At 33.2% G+C, this 22,053-nt stretch overlaps 4 protein-coding genes across 8 annotated transcripts; 1 reads left to right on the plus strand and 3 right to left on the minus strand.

Moving 5' to 3' along the window:
* Window positions 1-421: 421 nt before the first annotated feature.
* Window positions 422-2,464, minus strand: Bma-rbm-42 (Uncharacterized protein; the record flags this gene model as incomplete). Its single annotated transcript, XM_001899498.2, has 7 exons — window positions 422-565; window positions 655-855; window positions 982-1,113; window positions 1,281-1,445; window positions 1,550-1,625; window positions 1,780-2,052; window positions 2,421-2,464. 7 exons carry the CDS (start codon window positions 2,462-2,464, stop codon window positions 422-424), a joined length of 1,035 nt encoding a protein of 344 aa, XP_001899533.1.
* A 681-nt stretch (window positions 2,465-3,145) lies between these two features.
* Bma-cgp-1 (Uncharacterized protein) lies at window positions 3,146-7,080 on the plus strand (the record flags this gene model as incomplete). Of its 2 annotated transcripts, XM_001899497.1 has the most annotated exons (13): window positions 3,146-3,215; window positions 3,317-3,511; window positions 3,617-3,777; window positions 3,848-3,960; window positions 4,040-4,184; window positions 4,322-4,417; window positions 4,983-5,096; window positions 5,323-5,447; window positions 5,554-5,735; window positions 5,851-5,992; window positions 6,145-6,284; window positions 6,485-6,724; window positions 7,013-7,080. In XM_001899497.1, the coding sequence occupies 13 exons, from the start codon at window positions 3,146-3,148 to the stop codon at window positions 7,078-7,080; spliced, it is 1,791 nt and encodes a 596-aa protein (XP_001899532.1). The 2 variants fall into 2 exon arrangements, with proteins under 2 accessions (XP_001899532.1, XP_042929459.1); XM_043073525.1 differs by lacking the exon at window positions 3,146-3,215 and having other exon boundaries at window positions 3,352-3,511.
* A 1,298-nt stretch (window positions 7,081-8,378) lies between these two features.
* Window positions 8,379-15,112, minus strand: Bm4292 (Uncharacterized protein; the record flags this gene model as incomplete). 3 transcript variants are annotated; one of them, XM_043073526.1, is made up of 6 exons in its annotated part: window positions 8,379-8,570; window positions 10,116-10,232; window positions 10,306-10,403; window positions 11,671-11,916; window positions 12,568-12,712; window positions 15,008-15,112. In XM_043073526.1, 6 exons carry the CDS (start codon window positions 15,110-15,112, stop codon window positions 8,379-8,381), a joined length of 903 nt encoding a protein of 300 aa, XP_042929460.1. The 3 variants fall into 3 exon arrangements, with proteins under 3 accessions (XP_042929460.1, XP_001899531.2, XP_042929461.1); XM_001899496.2 differs by lacking the exon at window positions 15,008-15,112 and having other exon boundaries at window positions 12,568-12,685; XM_043073527.1 differs by lacking the exons at window positions 11,671-11,916; window positions 12,568-12,712; window positions 15,008-15,112 and having other exon boundaries at window positions 10,306-10,401.
* A 2,279-nt stretch (window positions 15,113-17,391) lies between these two features.
* Bma-ssr-2 (Uncharacterized protein) lies at window positions 17,392-19,235 on the minus strand (the record flags this gene model as incomplete). 2 transcript variants are annotated; one of them, XM_001899495.1, is made up of 6 exons in its annotated part: window positions 17,392-17,529; window positions 17,963-18,040; window positions 18,365-18,505; window positions 18,638-18,736; window positions 18,841-18,969; window positions 19,089-19,235. In XM_001899495.1, the coding sequence occupies 6 exons, from the start codon at window positions 19,233-19,235 to the stop codon at window positions 17,392-17,394; spliced, it is 732 nt and encodes a 243-aa protein (XP_001899530.1). The 2 variants fall into 2 exon arrangements, with proteins under 2 accessions (XP_001899530.1, XP_042929462.1); XM_043073528.1 differs by lacking the exon at window positions 18,841-18,969.
* Window positions 19,236-22,053: the final 2,818 nt, after the last annotated feature.

A 22,053-nucleotide genomic window follows, 5' to 3' on the forward strand; every position in this document is an offset into this window, starting at 1 on the left:
CCGATTGCGACTGCAAAATTGAAAATATGCCGTGTTATTTCGCAAAACATCTAATATTCAACTCAAATATAAGTGATAAATCTTCATTCACAACCATCTTTTGTAAGCTAAAAAAATCATAGTTCGTTTTCCGCCACTTTCCTTGCCAAACAACAAGCACTTTTATAAGCGTTATTGCAATAAAAACATAATATACCACATCCACTAAAATATATAAGAAAAAAATTGTCGAGACATAAAAATGGGCAATGATTTCGTTACTGATGTTAGAATATTTCAGATGTTGATCAAAACATAAATACGTCAAACAGAAGCACAATGTTAATGCCATGAATTTTAATATAAAGTATTCGCACTACCGTGGTATTTTTGAAAACACAAGGAAACTGAGTTTCATATAAAGAGAGACACAAGAAGACATCTATGCTAAACCAAGTTTTTGCTTTTGTTTTCTTTTCTTTTTAACTATATCCATATTTCGTTCTTTCCAATTGCTTTTTCTCAACTTTATTGGCCTGTTTCCAACATACTTTCCATCCATTTCACGACAGGCACGAACGAAATCCTAAAAAACAATTTTAAAATTCTGCTGAAATTTCAATTCCAAGACGTCCACATGAAAGTACACAAAATGAATAACTGAAAACAACTGACATCCTGGTGTTTAAAGGAAACAAATCCATAGCCCTTTGATTTATTAGTTCTAGCTTCGCGAATGACTTTAGCTTTTTGGAAGCTTGGGTATTTACGAAAGGCTTTTGCCAATAACTCATCTGATACTTCGTTCCCCAAATCACCACAAAAGATGCGGAAATCATTCGGATCCCATTCTGCCAACGACTTATCTTCCCAAACCTAAAATACATATTGAAGATAAAGAAAATAATTCAAATGAAACGAAATATGAATTTGCTTTTCTGAGTGTGAAAATATAAAACCCAAGTAAAGAAAAAAAAATCATTTATTCTGATTCTTTATTACCTGCCCACCACCGCAACGCAAAAATCGTTTCATCTTTTTCTCCCCACGCATAACTTGACCAATATAAGTGGAGCGATGAGTTGATTCGGAATGTATTTTTTGTGCAATAGCTTCTATATCAGAGGTTAGAACCTAAATAATTAAAAAAAAAAATTATATAATCTGAATCATCAGTTATGTCCAGTCTTCCAATGTAGCACAACTAGAGATAAAAATGTACACAGGAAAGATAGCACAAAGTCCTCTAATGTGCTAGCTATAGACAATAAAATCAATAAAGTTTTGTACAATTTGATAACCTGAGTTTTCAAAGAGCTAGTTCCTGCCTCTCCATTTTTCTCTTTGTCTCTATTATCGTCCTTTCTCATTGCATCTTCGTACAAACTAGGTCCCGATTCAAGAACACTTGGTTGAGGTGGTATATGCACTGGTGGACGTATAAAACCAACTAATGGCAGTCGAAGCTGAAATTTAAAAAGCTGCATTAGTTAAATACTATTGAAAATGCAATACCCAACAAAATTCAACGTTAATATAACTATGGAAAATGATTAATCCACAGTCTTACCTGAGGTGGTATAAATCGCATGGATAAATTTGTCTGGGGAACAAAACCTGGACGCATCATTACATGAGGTAAGAAGCTGTAAAACAAACCTATTTGAAAAGAGTACTGACTTGAATAAATGAAAAAGGTGTTCAACAACATACAACAGAAGACAAGAAATAATGGTACCATATAAAAGCGATATGTATTATATCACACTGTAAAATCAAGAACGCGTTAAGTAAACTTACGGAGGAGGTGTTGGACGCACTACAGGATTTACGGGATTTGCTGCTACAGAACCGCTGATAAAAGGACCCATAAACAGTTTTGGTTCAGGTTGAACAGCGGGACCGATGGATGGCTGCACTGATGGATGTGAGGAAACATCATTACGAGTAGAAGAAACTGCTGCTGCATTTGGGGAAGTTTGCGAAACGTCCGTCTGACTGACAACAGTATTTGTTGTAACGGTAGATGCACTGCGAGGATGTGATTCTACAGAAGATATTTCTTTTTCAAACCTGAAAAAAGAAACAATATATAAAACGTTACTAGCTGCTAGTAAAACAATGAAATAGCTCAAATCCTAACAGTGTGTATGTAATATGATCCATAATGCTAACTCCATAAAATAAGTTGTAAAAAACTTGCTTTACTTTTTCACGAAAATACCAGCAAAATAAAATAGAAAATTTTCTCGGTAAAGCACAATAAGCATCACGAATGTCCGACAATTTACTACGGTGTGTTTCATATTGAGCAGCATAACTACATGCCGATATGGTACTGGAAAACAGGCCAACCAACCCGCTGTCAAAATACTATATTTAATTCTATTATCAAGCCGAATAACTACATAAATGTGCATACAAATGTTGAACAAACTAACAGAGCCAACTCATCTTCGATACTGCGACTTTCATTAGCAATCATTTGTTGCCCTACAAATAAAAAAATAAAAAAAAATCATTTGTTGCCCTATAAATAAAAGGTCCAAATGTTACCTACAATGAATAACAAATGGAGTTATAAGTGCAATATACAACGAAGCTCGTTGCAAAAAAAGACCGAAGAATGCACAACTCGATATTCAACAGCTAAAACCTATCCACCAAAAAACATAACGTAAGAACACCATGACTTGACCTTCCGACTCAACTTATCATCCCCACCATAGTACTACTTAGTTCCACAGCTTTCCAAAATTGCCGAAACTACCTCACCTCTGAGACCAGCGAGTAAAGAGAGAATGAAAATTACAGAAAGACCGATAGATCGACAGAACTAAATAATAGCACAATAATATGAGAGACGGCAAGATGAGAATTCTCGAGACAACGATTGAGTTGGTAATTCAAGATAGAGATGGCCTCATTACTGGAAAGTTAACAGTAGAGTGGCGGTAACATGAACGTACTCTTCGAGGTTTTGGAAATTGGGAAAGAGAGAGTGTGAGAAGAAGGGGTTTCAGGGACTTCCTCAGGCATCTTTCAGGGTTGGTTTTCTAACGAAAGTCTGTTACTGATGTAGGTATGAGTATTTGATCGAGAAGTAAGGAAAAGAGCCGATGTGACAGTGTTTTTATTTTAAGTTATTTGTCTTACTCAGTATCCGATGAAGAGCAATGCTGCAGCTGCCGCAAGCTTATTCGCGGACGATGATGATGGTGATGCTGAATTCTCCCGTAAGCTTCTATGGATATACGAGAGTATATAGTGTTCTTCGAATATTCAGTATGATACAACAATGGATATATGGAATGATCATTAATTGTTGGATTAACAGATGAGAATGATGAACGAGATGAAGAGAAGCAGTGTATGATAACAAAGGATTTCCTTGTCGGCTTGTCATTAACGAACAGTAAAGACCATATTAAAAGAGAGCGGTACCGCGATTATGTCCAGTCGATGTTAGCACTCGGTGAAGGTGAGACGGTCATTGATCTTGGTGTTTCAGCTGATGATACTACAAAACGAGGTATGAGTTGTTTGCATGAGTATTTGAACCAGCTGGCTTCCTAAAGTAATGTTTATAATGAATTGGTTTTTTTTTTTTTTTTTTTTTTTTTTTGGATTATTGCAGGTTTGTCGAAAGATGATTTAGAATTGTCGGAGAAGAAACACATAGCACTTTTGGAAGAGATTGGAGTAGTTTCAACATGTTTAGTGACCAGAAAGCAGAGCGGTCTTTACACACGTGCTCATCTTGTTCGAAAGAAAATAGATCCTGATGATTTTATCGAGGTTTATTTTTCTTTCAGCATTTTAAAAAAGCTTTGAAATACTGTGATGTTCAGTTTGTATTTGGTTTCAGGTGCGTGTGGCTGTTTTAGGTAATGTTGACGCAGGAAAATCAACATTATTGGGTGTGTTGACATATGGCATCCTGGACGACGGCCGTGGACAAGCTCGACAAAAGTTGTTCCGGTAAATTTACCTTAATAGTTGTCTAGGATACCACTTAGTCATAGTGCACTTTCATTCGCCGTGAAACTCTTACTTTCAGACACAAACATGAATTTGAGTCAGGTCGAACTTCGTCCGTAGGAAACGACATCCTAGGTTTCGATATTAGCGGTAACATTGTCAATAAACCTGACTCGCATAGTGGTCATCTTGATTGGATTACTATTTGTAATGATTCCACTAAGGTATTCCGGTAATTTTGAAGTTCGGGAATGAGTTTTTTGGATTTTTTATCAGATTCATTCTAATGAAGTTTTTTGTATCTACTGTGTCTAATAATTTGAAATCTAAATGATTTCAATTTATTCGTTTTCCGCTTTAGGTAATCACTTTCATTGATCTGGCAGGGCACGAGAAGTATTTGAAAACAACAATATTTGGAATGACTGGACATGTTCCGGATTACACGATGTTGATGGTATATTGTTTTTTGTTATGTGTAAATTTTTTATAAATATGAGAACTCTATATTTTTCTAAGCTTGCTGTACTTTCAATTAATCAAAAAGTGTGTGGCTATTGTCATCAGTGAAAGTGAAGAAGTTTGGAAAAGGAATAAAGATTGTGATGAAGGTTTGGGAATAAAATAAAAATTGGATTTTTGGATGAAGAGCAGCTGAGTTCGAGATTTCTCACTACGAAGTGAGGTAACACATATAATTAAATTCAAAAACGCCCTTTGCGTTTTCTCTACGATCTGATTAGTTTATACATCACCGTTGACACTGAACTCATTTTTGCACCTTTGTTGCTAGTGATTCAAACCATAAGCGATGTTAAGATAGTATTTCTTATCATAAAATATTATGTTTCTGCTCTCCCAGTTTTCGTTATTATTAAAAACTGGTCTACTCTATACTGATTTTGAATACAAAATTGACGAGGCAGTAGTGATTTTTTCTGAGATAAAGCAGTGTGTGATAAAATACAATCATATGTTATTTAATACATTATGATGCGTTCTACAATATTTTGCAACTGTAGATTGGCGCGAATGCTGGCATTGTTGGAATGACAAAGGAACACCTATCTCTTGCTTTGTGTCTCAATATACCGGTATTTATGGTTGTTACGAAAATTGATATGTGTCCTGAGCGGGTAAAATCTGTTTTGTTCTCTTTTCATTTTTGCATTTCGGTTTTTATCTGCCATCTTTCGGAAAACTGCAGTAAAGACAAAAGATTTTATGTTTGTGAGACCTAGTATAGCAATGGGATTGTTCCCGGACTTATTTCAAAAATTTCACGAGACTACTAATTATTGTCTATGTTTCTCACTTTTATTTAAAAACATTTTATTGAGAATCCATCTATTATTGTTTAAGGTTCTATCTGAAACAATGAAGAATTTGGATAAACTGATGAAAAGTCCAGGGGTACGGAAATTGACGGTTGTTATAAAGAATTTGGAAGATGTTGTTCATGCTGCTAGCCATTTTAGTAGTGGAAAGTAAGTTTCTGAAAAAGAATAAGGGATTGAACCTCCTCGTGTTTTCTGTCTCTATTGATTTCTGTTTTTTTTTTTTTTTTTTCATCCGAAAAAATAACATTTTCAGAGTCTGTCCCATCTTTCAAGTATCGAATGTCGTTGGTACTAATTTGGATTTACTTTCCGCTTTCTTTAATCTCATCCCACTTCGACGAAAATTTTCTTTGGATAGTCCAGCCGAATTCCAAATAGATGATGTATATTGGGTAGATGGTGTGGGTACTGTGGTCTCAGGCACATGCATGGCCGGTAAGTTATTTCTTGTTGAAAATAAATAATGCTTCAAAACTTTGTTGCAATAAAAAGTGTTTCACTTCGTATACTGTTTGCAGTACGCTGTAGAATAACCATTTTGCATTTTCAGGTATGATTTCACTTAATGACACAATGTTAATTGGACCGAACCCTTATGGAGAATTCATTGCAATTCCAATAAAGTCCATTCACCGAAAACGAATGCCGGTATCAAAAATACGGTGTGGTCAAACTGCATCATTTTCTATTAGGTAAAATTTGTGTTTTTGTGGAATTGATTCTTTTTCGGTTTTCCGAAAAACCTTCTTGAACAGAATTTTAAATTGTGTATTTGAGAAAGGTATTGATGACTTCGAAATACATCCAAATTGTTTAACAATTCCTAAATGAATATGTAATGTAGAAAGTTGAATAAAAAGGAAGTACGAAAAGGAATGGTATTACTTTCTCCAAAAATGGTCGTGTTTTCGTCAGTGCAGTTTGACGCTGAAATACTCATCCTTCACCATCCGACTACAATTGCTGAAAATTATCAAGCAATGGGTATATTTTTCAGCCCTTCCATTATTTGTTTGTCATTTTGTTCCGATGAAAGTTAGTAACGTTTATAAAGTGAATATTTCCAAAGGCTTAAATGTTAAAATATCAGTATAATTTCTTGAAAGTCCAATAATTTATCCGAGGAATTAAGGGAGAATGATAATATTGTCCCACTAAACTACATTTTTGAATTCTTTTTCTAGTGCATATTGGCTCGATTCGCCAAACGGCAACCATAGTACGTATGACAAAAACAGTATTACGTACAGGAGACCGTGATATGGTAACGTTTAAATTCATCAAAAATCCTGAATATCTATCTGTTGGAAGTCGTATGGTATTTCGTGAAGGTCGGACAAAAGCTGTAGGAACAGTCGCTAAAGTTTATCCATATACTCCCGCTCTTCCAAAACAGATCCGACCGAAACACATGAAATGCAGAGGTAAATTATTTATATTTTCATGAAGTCGTCATTCACATTCTTCCCACGCATGATAATGATTTATATAATTATTCAAAACAGTGCAAATAGCACAGTAAACCGAAATTATCATACAGGCATAATTATAATATACAAATTGTGTTACTAGTAAGAAACATACAATTCAAAATGACGAAATACGGTTCAAGTATATTATGTATTTGCCTCACTCCTTTATAGTTATTTTCAAAAGTTTGTTAATAACAAGCAGCAGAGCCGAGAAGATTACTTCAGCAAGATATATTGCAGAAGGTTGGCACAGTAAAAAAGAATTTAACAGTAACGCTGGAAAAGATAAAGAAATGAATGTGAACTGATCTGCTTGTATGCTAGGTGGAAAGCGACTTTGTGCAACTATATTTGCTAAATACGAAAGCGGCGAAATGTTACTGTAAATAGATGTTTATTGTTTTATGTTATGTTATTTCTTTAATACATTTTTAAAATGTCTCTAGAATTACCGGACGGGGAGGTGAGGTGGGGGGGGGGGGGGGGGGAAAAAAAAAATAAAATATGGTAGCCCTTTCAAACACTCAAAACCTGTGCTCTGAGTTTTAGTATAAAGCATTTGCATGTTTTGAAAAATAATATGCTACTTTGCAATCACTATTGCTTACTGTTAGTGATGGGAATTTTATGGTTAAGCTGAATGTTTCCGAATTATTTCTTGATTAATCTTTATTTGTTCGTGGTTTGAAGTCCACAAGAAGAAATGAGTTTTGACGAAATTTTTGTAGTAGTGAATATTGTTAGTGCTGGATCATTGCGGTGGTGTGGATCAGAATCTATTTGTACTAAATAAAATCTTGGCAATAAAATTCAAAGTCATCTTGTGCTCTACCTTTTTTATGCAGATGATTTTTACATCTTGAGGTATAAAGTGTGAAACATATTAGATAATGTAGATGAATGTGACTGATGTCATGTATGGCTTTCGTCATATTATGAAGAAAATTGCTAACATGTGACGAGAATGATGTTAGCAAGATATGATGAACAGGCGAACTGTTTTGATAGTAATGAGAACAACAGCGGAATAAATAAGTTTGTAGTCGATTTTTGTATTGGAATTTTTGGGTCATATGATTCCTTGCATGGATTCCGGAATAGATTATGGTTTCATTTTCGTTTACCATGCTTTTGAGGTTAAAGATTCGTGAAATTTTGAAATAAAATTTCAATGAGTACGTTAAAGGCTTAGGATTCTGTTGTCGGATTTAATGCGTTTGAGCGACCAAATCAGACATTTCCTCAAATCGACCCGTACCGTTATCGTTACAGTCTATGATATCGATGTCATTAGTTAAATGAATAGTTAATAACAAAGACTGAGCAAAGTGGCATGAAATCTGAGTCAGCTAACTCTTTACTAATCTCACCAACTTATCACCTCAGATGATATCCATAAAACACAGCCTGCATTCATCTACAAAAGTTAAAACGGTTTGGGGATCTGGAATATGATAAATTTTTACTACTGGTAAAATAACTACTGGCAAAAAAATAGTTTTTTGATGGGATTGTTAAACCTACAAATGCTACAGTGCTCGAGATGGGGCAGGGCAGTGCTTGAGAATATCGATATGGAATGTTGTTTTTATCACTTTTATCGACGTCAGCGGCCATATGTCATATATCCATAGTATCCGGTACCTACCGGATACTGGCCATAGTATGCGGCCGGATAAGCGGTTGGATAACCGCCGTATGTACCATATCCGTATGGCAGCATTGCTGAAGACTTGTCATAATAATTTGGCATCATATATGCACCGTGTTTTGCTTCAAAAGCTCTTTCTTCTTCTTCCTGAAAGTTAAGTATTTTCGGTGTTATTTTAAAGCTGAATCGTTAATCTGTTGCATTGTGGTGTCAATAAAGTAAAGTGAGATTATATGAAAACTGTTGTATTCATTAAGTACTTTCAAAGGAATCTTAGAATAATATCAGTAGAAAGTAGGAAATGGGAAAAAAGATGTGAAAGAATTCAAGAAAGAGTTTAAAGTGGGATGGAAATTGTGGAGTGAGTGGATCGTGTGTTGGGGAATTGAATCAGGTCATGTGGAGTGAATGGAGTGTTATAACAGAAAACTGATTCAAATTAACTGACATTTTTTACTTCTGAAAATCGTTATTTAAAGTTTAATCTGGAACGGGAAATCGATTTCAAATTTCCAAACTCGATATTGTAATTTTAGCACAAACTTTTCAGGTTTTCTTAATACAAACGAGAATAAAAAAGTTCATGCTTCCGATATTTTCTGCTATCCATACTTGAACGAAGAAAACGCGATCCTTATGAGAATATGTTTCTCTGTAGAGAACTTGAAAAAGTGAATGAAACAAACCTGGATACTATAAATAGCTTTCTGTGTTTATAAAGCTTGTTTCAACTTGTTTGGCTTTTGTTTGTTTACCTTTTCACTGCTAATACATTTATTTATTATTGCTTATGAGAATTAATACTGCAGTAATATGAATAACAATGTGAATGGAAGCGAAGAAAGACAAGAAGGTGACAAGATGGGCATAATTTTGTTCAGAAATAATTTCATGGTCACTTTGTATGCGCATGTGTAATATATGTATGTGTGGTTTGTCCCATTATTTTCTTCACCTTGTTCTTGCAAAGAAATTATATGGAGAGATATTCAGAAAGAATGTTGTACAGATGGAATGAAATACGAAATAGTGAGGAGAGAGGGATGGATAGAGAAGACTGAAATGTTGAACCTGCGGGTACATATGGTGGAATTTTTGAGCATCATTGATATCAGTTGAGTTCAAGGCCTTTTGTATAGCGCAAAAGATCACAATTTTGGCTTTAGAAATGGAGACCACCTACACCAACCATACACACAAAGTGGACATTAAGCCTTATATAAAAACGATCAAAATTCTGAGCATTATCTATGCAAGTACTAGTTTGCTGATTAATGTAAAGAATGGTTATCTACCAATACTTCACTGATCTATTTATCAATACTACACTATATTCCCGAAATAATGAATGGAAGAGAAAATACTAGAACAGTGATATGCGTTTGCATGACTGTATGTACATATACGTACACGTGTACGTATTTATATTCTTCTCTGATCTATAAATATTTCTATCTATTATCATGAAGGAATCAATAGCGAAACGAGTAAATATGTGTAAAATGAAAACAAAATCACGAAGGACAACTGATTTAAAACACTATAAAAAAAGTGACGTTATACCACAAAAATATTTTGGTCATTAATAGGTGCTACTAATATATGCCAATTGTTTCGAAGTGTCAATTGATGTTTGAGAAATGAACAATCAATGGCGAACTGATAGATTTTCAGAAAATGGTCAAAGTTTACCTTGATTTTTTTGTATGATAATAGCATGAATGTTGATGCAAGTAGTATAAATGCAATGCCAACCCAAGATACTACATAGGACCAACCATAACTGAATCGTGTTCCCTGTTTCAAAATCTGTAATTTTTTTTCATTACTGGAAATCTCTAAACCGAAAAATTTTTTTGTCTCAATCGTTTGATAAGCTTACCGGTTCCCAAGATTTATAAAAAGGTGGCATATCCAGTACATGCCTCTCTAGATAATTAACCAAATGCCAGCATGCCATTGAACCAGCAAGGAACATTACTGAAATTTATTCATAATTTCAAAAGATGAAAAATGAAAAAAAAAAAAAAACAATTTTATCTTGGACGTAAAGATTGATCAAAAACTTGTACATAACATAGTTTTTCTTTTCCTTTTTTTTTTCCTTTTTTTTTTTTTTTTTTTTTGGGAGAGGGAGGAGGGTTTCTTACAAATAACACGCTGCATAGGAAAGTTTTTTTTCCAATTATGAAATTGAGTTAAACCTTATTTCTCTCATTCCAAAAGTTTATAATGAACATTTGCATGGAATACAATATTCACAATTATTTTTAGATATATGAATTCCTCATAACTCCTTGAAATTAATATCAAATTTTTTGATCTCAAAATAATTGATAATATTTGGAAACACTGTTTGATACATGACTTTATTCATTAGATTCCAAACTTTTTAAAAACAATTTCAAGACTAAACAGTTTAGTGAAACTATTACAAAATCATAGATGCGAAATCAATTTTCCGTTAAACTAGTCAAACTTGTTGAATATCTGCTTCTCGCTTTCTTGTAACTACTGATTTGTGTATTGTGTTGGTTCCGTTATTCATTAGAATGATTAGGTTCAAATGAGATTGATATGAGCAGAAGATGGATGCGGTGTACTCTATATTTAGGTCAGTTTGTTATTGGAGTTTAACAGTCGCATCTACCTCGTTATATCTAGCATTAAAATTTGAAGTTGGATTTTTTTTCTTTTTTTTTTTTTTAAAAAATCCAAACCGCTGTAGTGGTTAAGCAAAGCACTCAAGGGTTGAAATTCTCGGACATTTCACTTAGATATTTCTTTGTGTTATGAAGTGGTTATAGCCATTTCATATAAAGCAAAGCTGAGGTCTATTTCCAGGTAACTATTAGCGTGAGAAACATCCATTGTTCCACTAATAGATAATAAAACACGAGTGGTACTGAGAAGCGTAAATGAGTTACGGGAAAAAACTCGTGCACCTTAAACGCATCACGCCGAAAAGTGGCTGGTAGCTGATAAGGGACGAAAGGGAACTTCAAATGCTTAAGTTAGCAAGCTAATGTAATATAAGTTCGTAATTGTAAATGATCAAGAAGTGAAATCCTAAATCATTTCTGAAAAGTTAATCAAACATTCAATTTTTTTGAGAGGAAAAACTGCTTTTTAATTAAAAAAGGAAGAAATAAAAAATGAATTGGGCTTAACAGGTAGTAAGCGCCTGATCAATCGAAGAATATACAACTAACTGTAACTGAAAAAGGAAAGAATTAGCGGGAGTTACCTGAAAAAAGCATAAGTAATGCAGTTGTAAGAACTATTTTTGTGCTTCTTCGCCAACAACCGATCATACCAAATACAGAACAAATAATGAACACGACCAGTCCCAAAAGATATAATATTGCAGCTCCCCACATGGCATAATAACGATATGTTTGTAAACTGTCGTATTTCTCATATGCTGCATCCGAAGGATGATAATCGTCATTCCAGATGCACGGTGAACCAAATTTGGAAAAGCTTCCGATATCTAAGAAAGTTTTCGCCATGTTTTAAAATTTCAATTTAAATTCAGATTCTAAACCACTAATTCATTCTATTTATTCAAATTATTGAATTATTATTAATTTTGATCCATCTTCCTATTGTAAAGTAATCGATACTGCACGCATATACACTCGAAATTATACTTTCATTAAAGGCAAGTGTGATGTCTTGCTTGAACCCCAATAGCTTCCTCCTTCTATGAAATTTTGATTAGTCGTGTAAAACCCTCCGACATTTTATGAATTTCTGCATTGCCTTCAGTTTGCTATAGCAATGGAATAAAATTTTAAATTTAACAACAACACCAAGTTTTACATAGCATTTTCAGAACAAAAAGTATTAGAAGCATACTTCTTCAATGGAAAACTATAAAAAAGTAGCATTCCTCACCGCTAGCAGTTATTTCAATTTACAAGTTATGAATAAATTTTCTATAAGTACTTTCGTGAAATCTCTAAAATGACCAGTCAAAAGTAGTCGCAGAGATTAATGATTTAAAGTTCATCTTGGTAATACCGAGATGAGTTATCATCAATTAAAATTGATGGTTACTTATGAAACTCTGTTGTTAAAAATACCAAGTTCAGCAGATTAACTTTCCATTAAGCATGCATAAACTGAACCAATTCATTACCTGAAGGTACGGCATCAGAAAAGCATACAAGGAAGAGACCGTAACTGCGTGAAAAGTACAATGGATTCCTTACAACGTTGTCTTTCAAACGAGCATTTAACTCCGTATTTCGATTCATAGCATTAATTATTTCTCGTCGATTTACCTGAAATAATATAAAAAAATTACTAACTTAGTGAATAAAATAATGGCTGTTAATGTCGCTATCGCAATTCCTACAAAATTCAATCATCCTAGTTTAGTGTTGATCAACAACCCTTACTCTCTTCAATGTAAGCAATTTAAGAAATGCCGACTTTTTCACGTTTTAAACGTTTAACTGTACAGCTAACTACACTGTAGCATTTTCCACTTTGGATGGCATGTTACTGCCACCAAAATTTCGGCAGTAGAATTTTAGCTCGAAATTCAACAAAATTCTTTCGCACTCTTGAAATAGTCTTAATTAAATCCTTTTTTCCTTCATTTTAAATAGTTATTACGAAGTTGTTGATCAATTCTTAAAAAAATTTTTGAGAACTTGCTAAAGCCTTTCTGCTTAAGCATTTTATTTAAAGTGCTCATTATGAATGTAAAACAAATATTGTTTGTATTAATGTAGAAATTTTTAGATTTTTAATAGAAATTTATACAAAAGTTTTGTACGATTTCTTAAGAAAAGTAAAAAAAATTGGTGTATCAAAAAGATGTCAAATTGTTATTTTTTAAAATCATTAAAAAACAACAAAAATAGAGCATGGTAATTTTAAGTTATTAATTCTAAAAAACTCATAGTTTTATCAATTTCAATTAAAATCAGGAAACTAGCTTTGACTGAAAGTTGACATTTTACTCGAAAACTTAAGCTCCACACGCCATCTTCAAATATTATGCAAACAAAACACTTTTTCATGAATCATAACAAAAGCGATAATAAGGAATTTACAAGACAGTCTTTGTAGATTCTATTATCCAAAGAATGATATGATCATAAAATCACAATGAATATACAGATTTGCTTTCGGAAATTTTTTACACTACTAATTAGTAGCCGTTTCAATGTGAAGTTCATTTTGAAAGAAATTTCAATTTCTAAAGAATTAAATTTTATAGACAGTATTGTTATCCTGCAACATCTTGAAAATAGTTTCATATACTGTCAGTATCAAAATCCAACATTTGGTGCAGTACTGAATGAACAAAAGTAAGATTTTTTGTTGAACACACCAATTCTTGCAAGGATAGCTGCTAATTTTTACATGGTAATTTGGAGATTTAGAACATTCCAGCAATCCTATTCATCTGTCGTGGAAGTTGTATGCTCAGACTGCTCCCGGTTCGAGTAAAATCAAGAGACATATATTAACTGGAGAGATGGCGATTCATCGGAAGCCGACAAATTTTCCGATGGTGGACTATTTGGAAAATTAATTTGTAGGATTTTTGGATGCTGCAGAATTTAGCTGTTGTTGAAAAAAATATGAAAGTCATTGACTTCTATTTCCACGCATGGTGTAGTGATGATTTGGTGGTAACATCTATAAAGGAATGACATTAAAGAGTGGATGAGAGGATGGTCAGCGATTTAGAGGAAATAGAAATAAAGATTAAAAATTTCTCATTAAACATTTCCAGTTAAGAGAAAACTCTTTCTGAGTTAAGGGATAACTCTTTCTGATTATCTTTTTTCGATCAGTAAAAAAGTAAAGAGCTCAAGAATGACACATTATTTTTACTAAACAACAAACTACATTTCAGCCATTTTGATATATGAGCAAAGTGCTCGCTGTTATTTTAAATTGGTTAAAGCGCGCTTTTGAAGACGTTAGTATTGAACTGTAAAGATGATTTTATTTTACAATTTTTGGGTACTCAGGAAAGAATCCAGAATCTCAGTTCTTGAATGGAAGGTATAGCACTGAAACTTCTAAATACGAATTTTTTTTTTTTGCCATACCAATTAATGGGAAGTTTCGAATGCTCTTTCCTATGAATGAGACATAAACAATCTTATAGCTAAGCATAAAACTGTTATTAATTTGATAGTAGCAAAAGCAGATGGACATTATGAAAATAGCACAAACGATTGTCGTTCTTATAAGAACCTTATAATCTCGAATTATGTTAGAAGAACTATGGCTAAAGTGTAGTAATGAAGTTTCAAGTTAGATTAAATAGAGCAGATTTGTTTGTTACTTAACTTTTTCTCGGAAAAAATTCATTTGCAGATCACTATAACAGTTCACATCACCTCTTGATTATATTAGTGTTAGTTAATTGACATTCTTGCTGCATTTCTTAGTAGTTCACTAACATAAAAATGGTAAGAATTGATTCAACAATGTTAGTAGAGTTGCGTTAAGGAACTGAAAACAAAGGTTACTGTCATTAGGAATTAATTTTTGCTAGCAAAACAAAATGGATCGGCAGAAAATCATAATAAAGTGGAGAAAAATGATACCTGATAGTCGGTCCATGAGTCAGTAGCCAAAGCCAATGTGATCAACGCTAGACCAAGTAGGCCAAAAACGCTCGTGAGGGACAACAGTAAAGGCGAGGACCACATGACCGCACACGGTGACAGCCCTTAGACAAAGTGTATGTTGTGTGATGTGATGAGATGATGGTGCGCAGCAGCTCCGCACTGTCCTCCTCCTTCGTTATCGTCGTGGTCGCTGTCTCCGTCGCTACTACGTTTGCGGAGACGAAGGGCACACAGCAAGTTACAGCAATGCACACAGCAAGTGACATACATACACCTTTATGAACAGAGGCATTACACTCGCATCCCTGCAAGCGACATGTAAGATAAGCTCCTTCGTCGCTTGCAGATGTCGGCCAGTGGGTTAGATGTGTATTAGGCCTTCTGTGTTTGTTGCTTGGAAGATTGATCTGTAGAAAGGTAAGTTAAGAATATGTGGGATAAACTTAAAATATGACAACTGGTTGTTATATCCTTACACAGATCATCAGTGCATTATTGTTATTTGCATAGAAAAAATTATATCCTCAATGTAGATGATAGTAATAAACCTAGTACAATAATATTATTCCTTTCAGTTCCCAAAGGTTATTGGTCATTCAAAATCCTGTATGAGCCTATTTAGAGGCGGGCATTAAGATGACGCACGTTTGATCGAATGCGATATAGCACAATACGGTGACCTTACAAATGAAACATCCCGTGCAACACCGTTCATCATACAACAAGACGGTAGCAATATCAGTACGCTGTTCATCCATGCCTTCCTCCATTATCCCACAGACCCTTAAGATTAAATGCTGCTACGAAAAACCATAAAAAACGACCATTAATTTTCTCTCCTCTCTCTCGTATTGCATGAAACTATTTAAAAAATGAATTGTCGACTACAGCAGGAAATTTTTCTTTCCATAAATATGAATGATCAATTATACTATCTGATATCAAAAAAATTTTACTATTAATTTACTGCAGCTTATCTTATTAGGTAATACTTTACCTTTTTCAAGTAACTGATAAGTTGAACACCTTAATATTATTGCTTTGACTCAGCTAAAAAAGAAACTCATTTCTTTTGCAGCATTAATGAATCCAGTTATGTAAATCCACCCATTTAGTTGCCAATATCACAACATAAATTCTTCAAAAATGGATTACTGGAAACTCTAAATTAAATATCTGCAACTCTTTTTCTGTTGTTATTCAAAAATTTGCTGTAGCATAGAAGTGATTATACGATCCTGACTGAATTCCTACAAGCGTTTGATTTAAATTAGTTTCAAGCAACAAAACCGGTTATTTCAGAACTATCGTATGTTTCAAGTTTTTAAATTATGCTCTTCAGACTTCTGAAATTAATCAAGAAAGGAATCAGTCAAGGATTTTTCAGCTTTTCGATCTTTTCTTACTTCTTACTATTGGTATCGTCAAACTTTCTCCTAGGAAAATTGCTTACATTTATTCATTCAGCACTCTCAGTTTCCCTTGTTATAATAAGCTACCATCCTACAAATTTTCATTTTTCTTACGGTTTTGGAAGGATATCATATCACAACTATCTGAGTACTTTTGATGTTCAGAGCAATTTGCGTAATGAAGTTTTATACAGTTTACCAGTTTTGTAAATAAGCAGTTGTCAATGTTGCTGGCACGTTGCAGTTCCAGAACAGATTAGAGAAGTACTGCTCGGCACTTGAAAATTAGTTTACAGAAGAAAAATGAATTTTCTTAAAATATGGACAAAGGAATTTGAAAAGGAATTCAATATGTACAATATGTTTACCTAACGAACGGTCATATTTTAAAATGTCAGAATGTATTTATGTTGTCTTATATACACATAGCATTGGGAAATTGTGATCAGAACTAAGCAAAATTTGCTAATTAATTCCAAGAACTGTCTTATTTGCATTAAAGACAGTCCTAATGGAAATGGTGTACTAAAAAAACTCGTAATTTTTGTGATACTGTTAGGACTATTAATAAAGCAGTGATAAGCATAAAATCAAAAGAAAAAAAATCGACTCGTTAGCTTGAATTTTGAGAAAGGAGTAACAAATTTCATGGGGTGAGGGAGGGAGTGCGAGGAGAGGGGGAATATTTGCCCTAAGAACAAAACTGTCACTCTCAAAGATAATAGAAAGATAATCAAGCAAATAATAAAAACAAAATTTCTTCTGTAAAATTACCGCGATGTATTTCTTTCAGCACTTCATTTTATTGAGAAGATATAAATAAGGCAATACAACCAAAACTGCTACATCTCAATGGATTTCAAAACCGATTTGTCATTTAAAGAATTTTACATAAACATCAATTAACAGTGATTATATTTACAATAACCCGGAGAAATATACTTCTAACTATGATATCTTACAATCACTTTCACCTAATGGTACTTCTTTATCGTGGTATTTCATTCTCAGTGACTGGTGCTTGGAGCGTCGTAAAAGACTGCCCGACCGATTGAGACCTTTTGGATTGTCTTTAGCTTTGCTAACCTGTAATTAGCATGCATTAAGTTTTCTTGTCAAACGATATTCAACTTCATGGACTTATATACTAAGGTACTTATATACTGCGGTAGATTATTATAATTTCGAAAAATTATTCGTTTAAAGTGTAGAACACTTTGAAAAAAATTTTGCAAATTAAAAAACAGTTCTTTGATACTCATAGGAATTTCAGAGTTTTCGTGATTGGACAATTCAGAATTAAAAAATTTTTTTTCTTACAAATAAGGCGCATCGTCACTCTATTTACTTCGTCTGAAATATTTTCTCCATCCGATTTTTGAAATTTTCGGAACCCAAAATCTTAATTGGAATTTGTAGGATAATACTGCTTTAAAAAGTATGCCTCTATTCTAAAAAGGGTAGAAATTGCTCTTAGCATTTACCTTATACAGTTAGGTAATAAGGCAATAGTACTTACCCGCAATGACCAATTTCGATTAAGCTTCTTTGTTGGCGAAATCTCACGAGATCTCAATTTTTGTTGCTTCATCCACTTCTGAAAAAATTTCTGCAAATATTGACATTTTATGAATTCTGATACATCAAAGAAAGTGGAAGGTAAGGAAAGGAAGAGAATATAAACAGATTGACAAGCAACATTTTGCTGGAAATTGAACGAATAATAAAATGTATTTCAGATAGATGCTCAATAATTTTACAAAATCATAGACAAGCATAATGTGAGCGTAAGGGTTTACAAATTATTCAACGATTCAGTATAAATAAATATTGAAGTTCATAAAAAAAATATTGAAATGTTCTGAACCACAACTTCAGAAATATTTTGACAAAATAAGAAGAGTTGTCATCTCTAGCTTACTTCTTCATCCAATAAACCACTTTGATCCAGAAAATTTCGGAATATTTTCACTGTGTTATAGTTCATTTTTGCAGAGGATTCGACATAACTTATATTGAAATTTAAATGTTGCATCCATGCTTGAACTGTTGCTTCATAGACCTAAATCATTTCCGTCAAAAACCTGAGTAATACTAAATTGATATTACGATTTTTATTTTGAATTTTTTTTTTAAATTATTGAAAACATTTCGGAAACATAATATTACTGATTGATGCTATTAATTTAAGTACTTTTTGAGGAGATGAATCGCACTTGTTCCCAACAACAACAGTTGGAAGAGTTCGAGCATCTTTTCGTTGCTGCACAATTTGTGACCATATGTCACTCATCTGAATTTATGACTTTGGGGATTTCTGAATATGACAAAAATTTTTTTCAGATCTGTTTCTTGTGCAAAATCTCTCACATGAATTCCAACTGAAATTATAAGGACCTGCTTGAAACTAGCCACATCATTGACAGAAAATACAAGCATGAATGCACTGGCGGATGCTATTGCAATTTTGCGCATGCCAGGATAGCCGAAATTTGTATCCAGAATTTCCAGTGATATTTCTTTCCCCTGTTTCAACATAATGATTTTTATTGCTTGAAAAAACGAGACAATAGGAGAAAATTCATAAGATAACTGGGACAATAGAAAGCTCCATCAAATAAGCACTAATTCAAACTAACAAAAACCTGTATATTGAAATCTCTCGAATAAAGATCTTCAACCGTTTCTCTGTATTTTTCATCGAAAGTTCCATGAAGATAACGTCGAATGATTGATGTCTTTCCCACTTTTCCAGGACCCAACACAACTATGCGGAATCGTGTTTCTTCCATCTCTATATAGTGTGTGAAGATGACATCGTTATTGAAATTTGGATTCCATTTCTATTATCATAACGATTTTGTATACTCTATTGTGTATGATCTTGGCGAAAATAATCACTTTGTAAGTCGAGTTGTCATTCCTATTTGTTAGCAAGTTCTCCGCACTTAATTATTTGAGCTATCAACAGTCAAAAAGTTAACATTTAAGAAATTCATCTAATTTATATCTTTTATTTTTATTTTGCATCGTTTTCATTGACTGTTACAATACGCTTGTGGTCCCTTCGAAGAAATCAGTATTTGCTTTAATAATGCAGATAAATTAATTTCTGTCTAGTACTTATTAACATTTACTACAACCAATGCTTTCGTTTTGCTTCCGTAAATCTTTCTCATCACGAAAAAATGTGAAAATAAGCAACAAGAAAAAAAGAGAAATATCGAAAAGAGCTGGAGAGTGAAGGAAATAATATTTTGTTCGTTATTACTAATTTTTCGCAGATGTGAATTATTTTCAAACCTTTTACAACAACAGCCTCACGAAACCAAACTCTAGAAAGAGATTTTATGATGACTTAAAAAGGCATGGATTGTCTGCCTAGACTAGGCTATGCAAGAGACATCGCCGTGTTAACCGATAAAGCATGTAAACATGCAATTCAAACTGCCAACGGTATTCGCAGAAACAGACTGAATGAAATCTTCTTCTGAGTTCACTAGGAGATCACAGTGTCCTACTTTGCTCAAAAATGAACAGGCTCTGCTACTTTTGCATTGCGTTAGAGTTAGATTTTGTGCACTTCATGAATAATACCAAAGATAGTAAAAGAATAACTTGAAAGATTTTTAAGTTTCATCCTGAATCTGAATGAGAAAAACTGTTAAAAGAATGCGGGAAAGATTTTGAGGATGTCATATTTACATGAATATACCAAGAGTTTTACTCGTTGCACTAGCTAGGAATATTTTTTCCAACCTCATTTCTAATAAAATTTCCTTTCATACTATTGGATAGCTGTAATTTGCTTTGGTGAAATTTCAAATATTAGAGATAAAAGCATTATGTGAACTTAATCTGTACCATAAAACCGAAATCCGACTAAACCGATTTAGCCGAAAATCATCAATCTGAAAAGTAAATAATCCCGTACTGTTTAATGACAGTGAATGCTGTGAATAAAAATTTTTTCGAAATCAAAACCGTGCCATGATTTCGAAAGTAAAACTTATCAAGTTGTTGACAAAGTCACGTTTAGTCTAGGAAAAGAAATCATTGGAAGTAAATTAGCAGCTTCACCAAAGTAAATTTTTAAGGCAGCGATCTTAAATTTCATTTTTTACAATTATTAAATTAACTTTTTGAAAAAGAACATATCTCTCCAGAATATGCAGCGAATTTAATTTTGAATGCTTACTAAATTTTGAACACTTCTATTGCACGAAGCTGATGAGACCAGACACAAAGAGTCAAAGGTGCACATGTACTAAAAAAATTTTTTTCGGCAAAAAACTCCTTTCATGTGGTATCATTCGAAACGTTTCAGGCACGATTTTTGAAGTAATAAATTCAGCTTAGATAACATCAGAAGAAATAACGAACTGATACAGCAAGTGCCTGTCCTAGGAGAAAAATCTATGAGTTACAATTAAAGTTAACTTTTTAGGGAAATTCAACAGTCTTGGAATAGTAACACGGAAGATATTTCACTAATTTCAGAGAATTGTTTACAAGGGTATCGTGATTTGTATTATTAAAGTTTTGTATGATTATAATTTGTGTTACAAAAATGTAAAATGTTCTTGGCTTTGTTTTTGACATGTTAAGTCTGGTACTACGAGAGGAATCGCGTTCTTAAGACAACTGTTTTGTTAGAATGTTTTCTCATTAAAACACCCAATATTGATAAAATTTGATCGTTTATATTTAATTATTTCGCTAATTTTTGTAAGTTTCATATAAAATTATTAAAGGTAAAAGCTCAGATGCCATCCATATTGTAGCAGTACTGTTAAATGGTCAAACAGAATAGCAAAAGAAGAGTAACCAGCTGATTCATTTTTCATGTCCTTTTTGACGTGCCCATTATTTGCTACTAATGTGAAAAATATTGAAATTAGTATAAGACAACATTAAAAAAAATTTTTTTTTTTAGTATATGGATGCTTAGTATAGTTTTCCCTTGAATCTTTAGAAAAAGAAACATGAAGCACAATTTTTTTTTTGGTAAACAGATTCAATTGAAACTACTTAGCAATCAGATACTCGCGATAACACGACAAAATTGTCAGAAATGGAATCTGTAGCTGATGATGAAAGAAGCGAGAGTAAAAGGCAGGTTATACATTATTATTATTAAACAATAATATCCAAAACGATTCGATAAATAAAACAACCCTACTTTACAATTAATAAGCAAAAAGAAAAACTCAAATAATGCAACAATCAACTCACAAATGAGTCGGTTACTGCATTGTTTTATCTACAAATAGTGAAGGAAAAATCTGTAAAATGGTTCAAAGACTGAGAAGCAGAAGCAGTGGAGAGGTATGCATAATGAAAAGGAAACCATGGAAATGCCTCATTTTGTTTGCAGAGCTGAACAAAAGAGGGAGAGGAAAAGAGAGGAGGAAAGAAAAATACATGACTACTATTTGTTTTCAGTGTAAAACACCTGGTATAAGATGACAAGTCTACTTCCTTTTTCGACTTCGCAACTTTTCTAAGAAGTTACTTACTAAGGAACGTCTCCTTTGTTAAGCAAATCATATGAGTGTCGCCTTAAGAAATGAATAGTAGATCGACACGGCAACTGAGGAAAGATACACA

The sequence above is a fragment of the Brugia malayi genome (assembly GCF_000002995.4).
Source record: "Brugia malayi strain FR3 genome assembly, contig: Bm_v4_ChrX_scaffold_001, whole genome shotgun sequence".
NCBI lineage: Eukaryota > Metazoa > Nematoda > Chromadorea > Rhabditida > Onchocercidae > Brugia > Brugia malayi.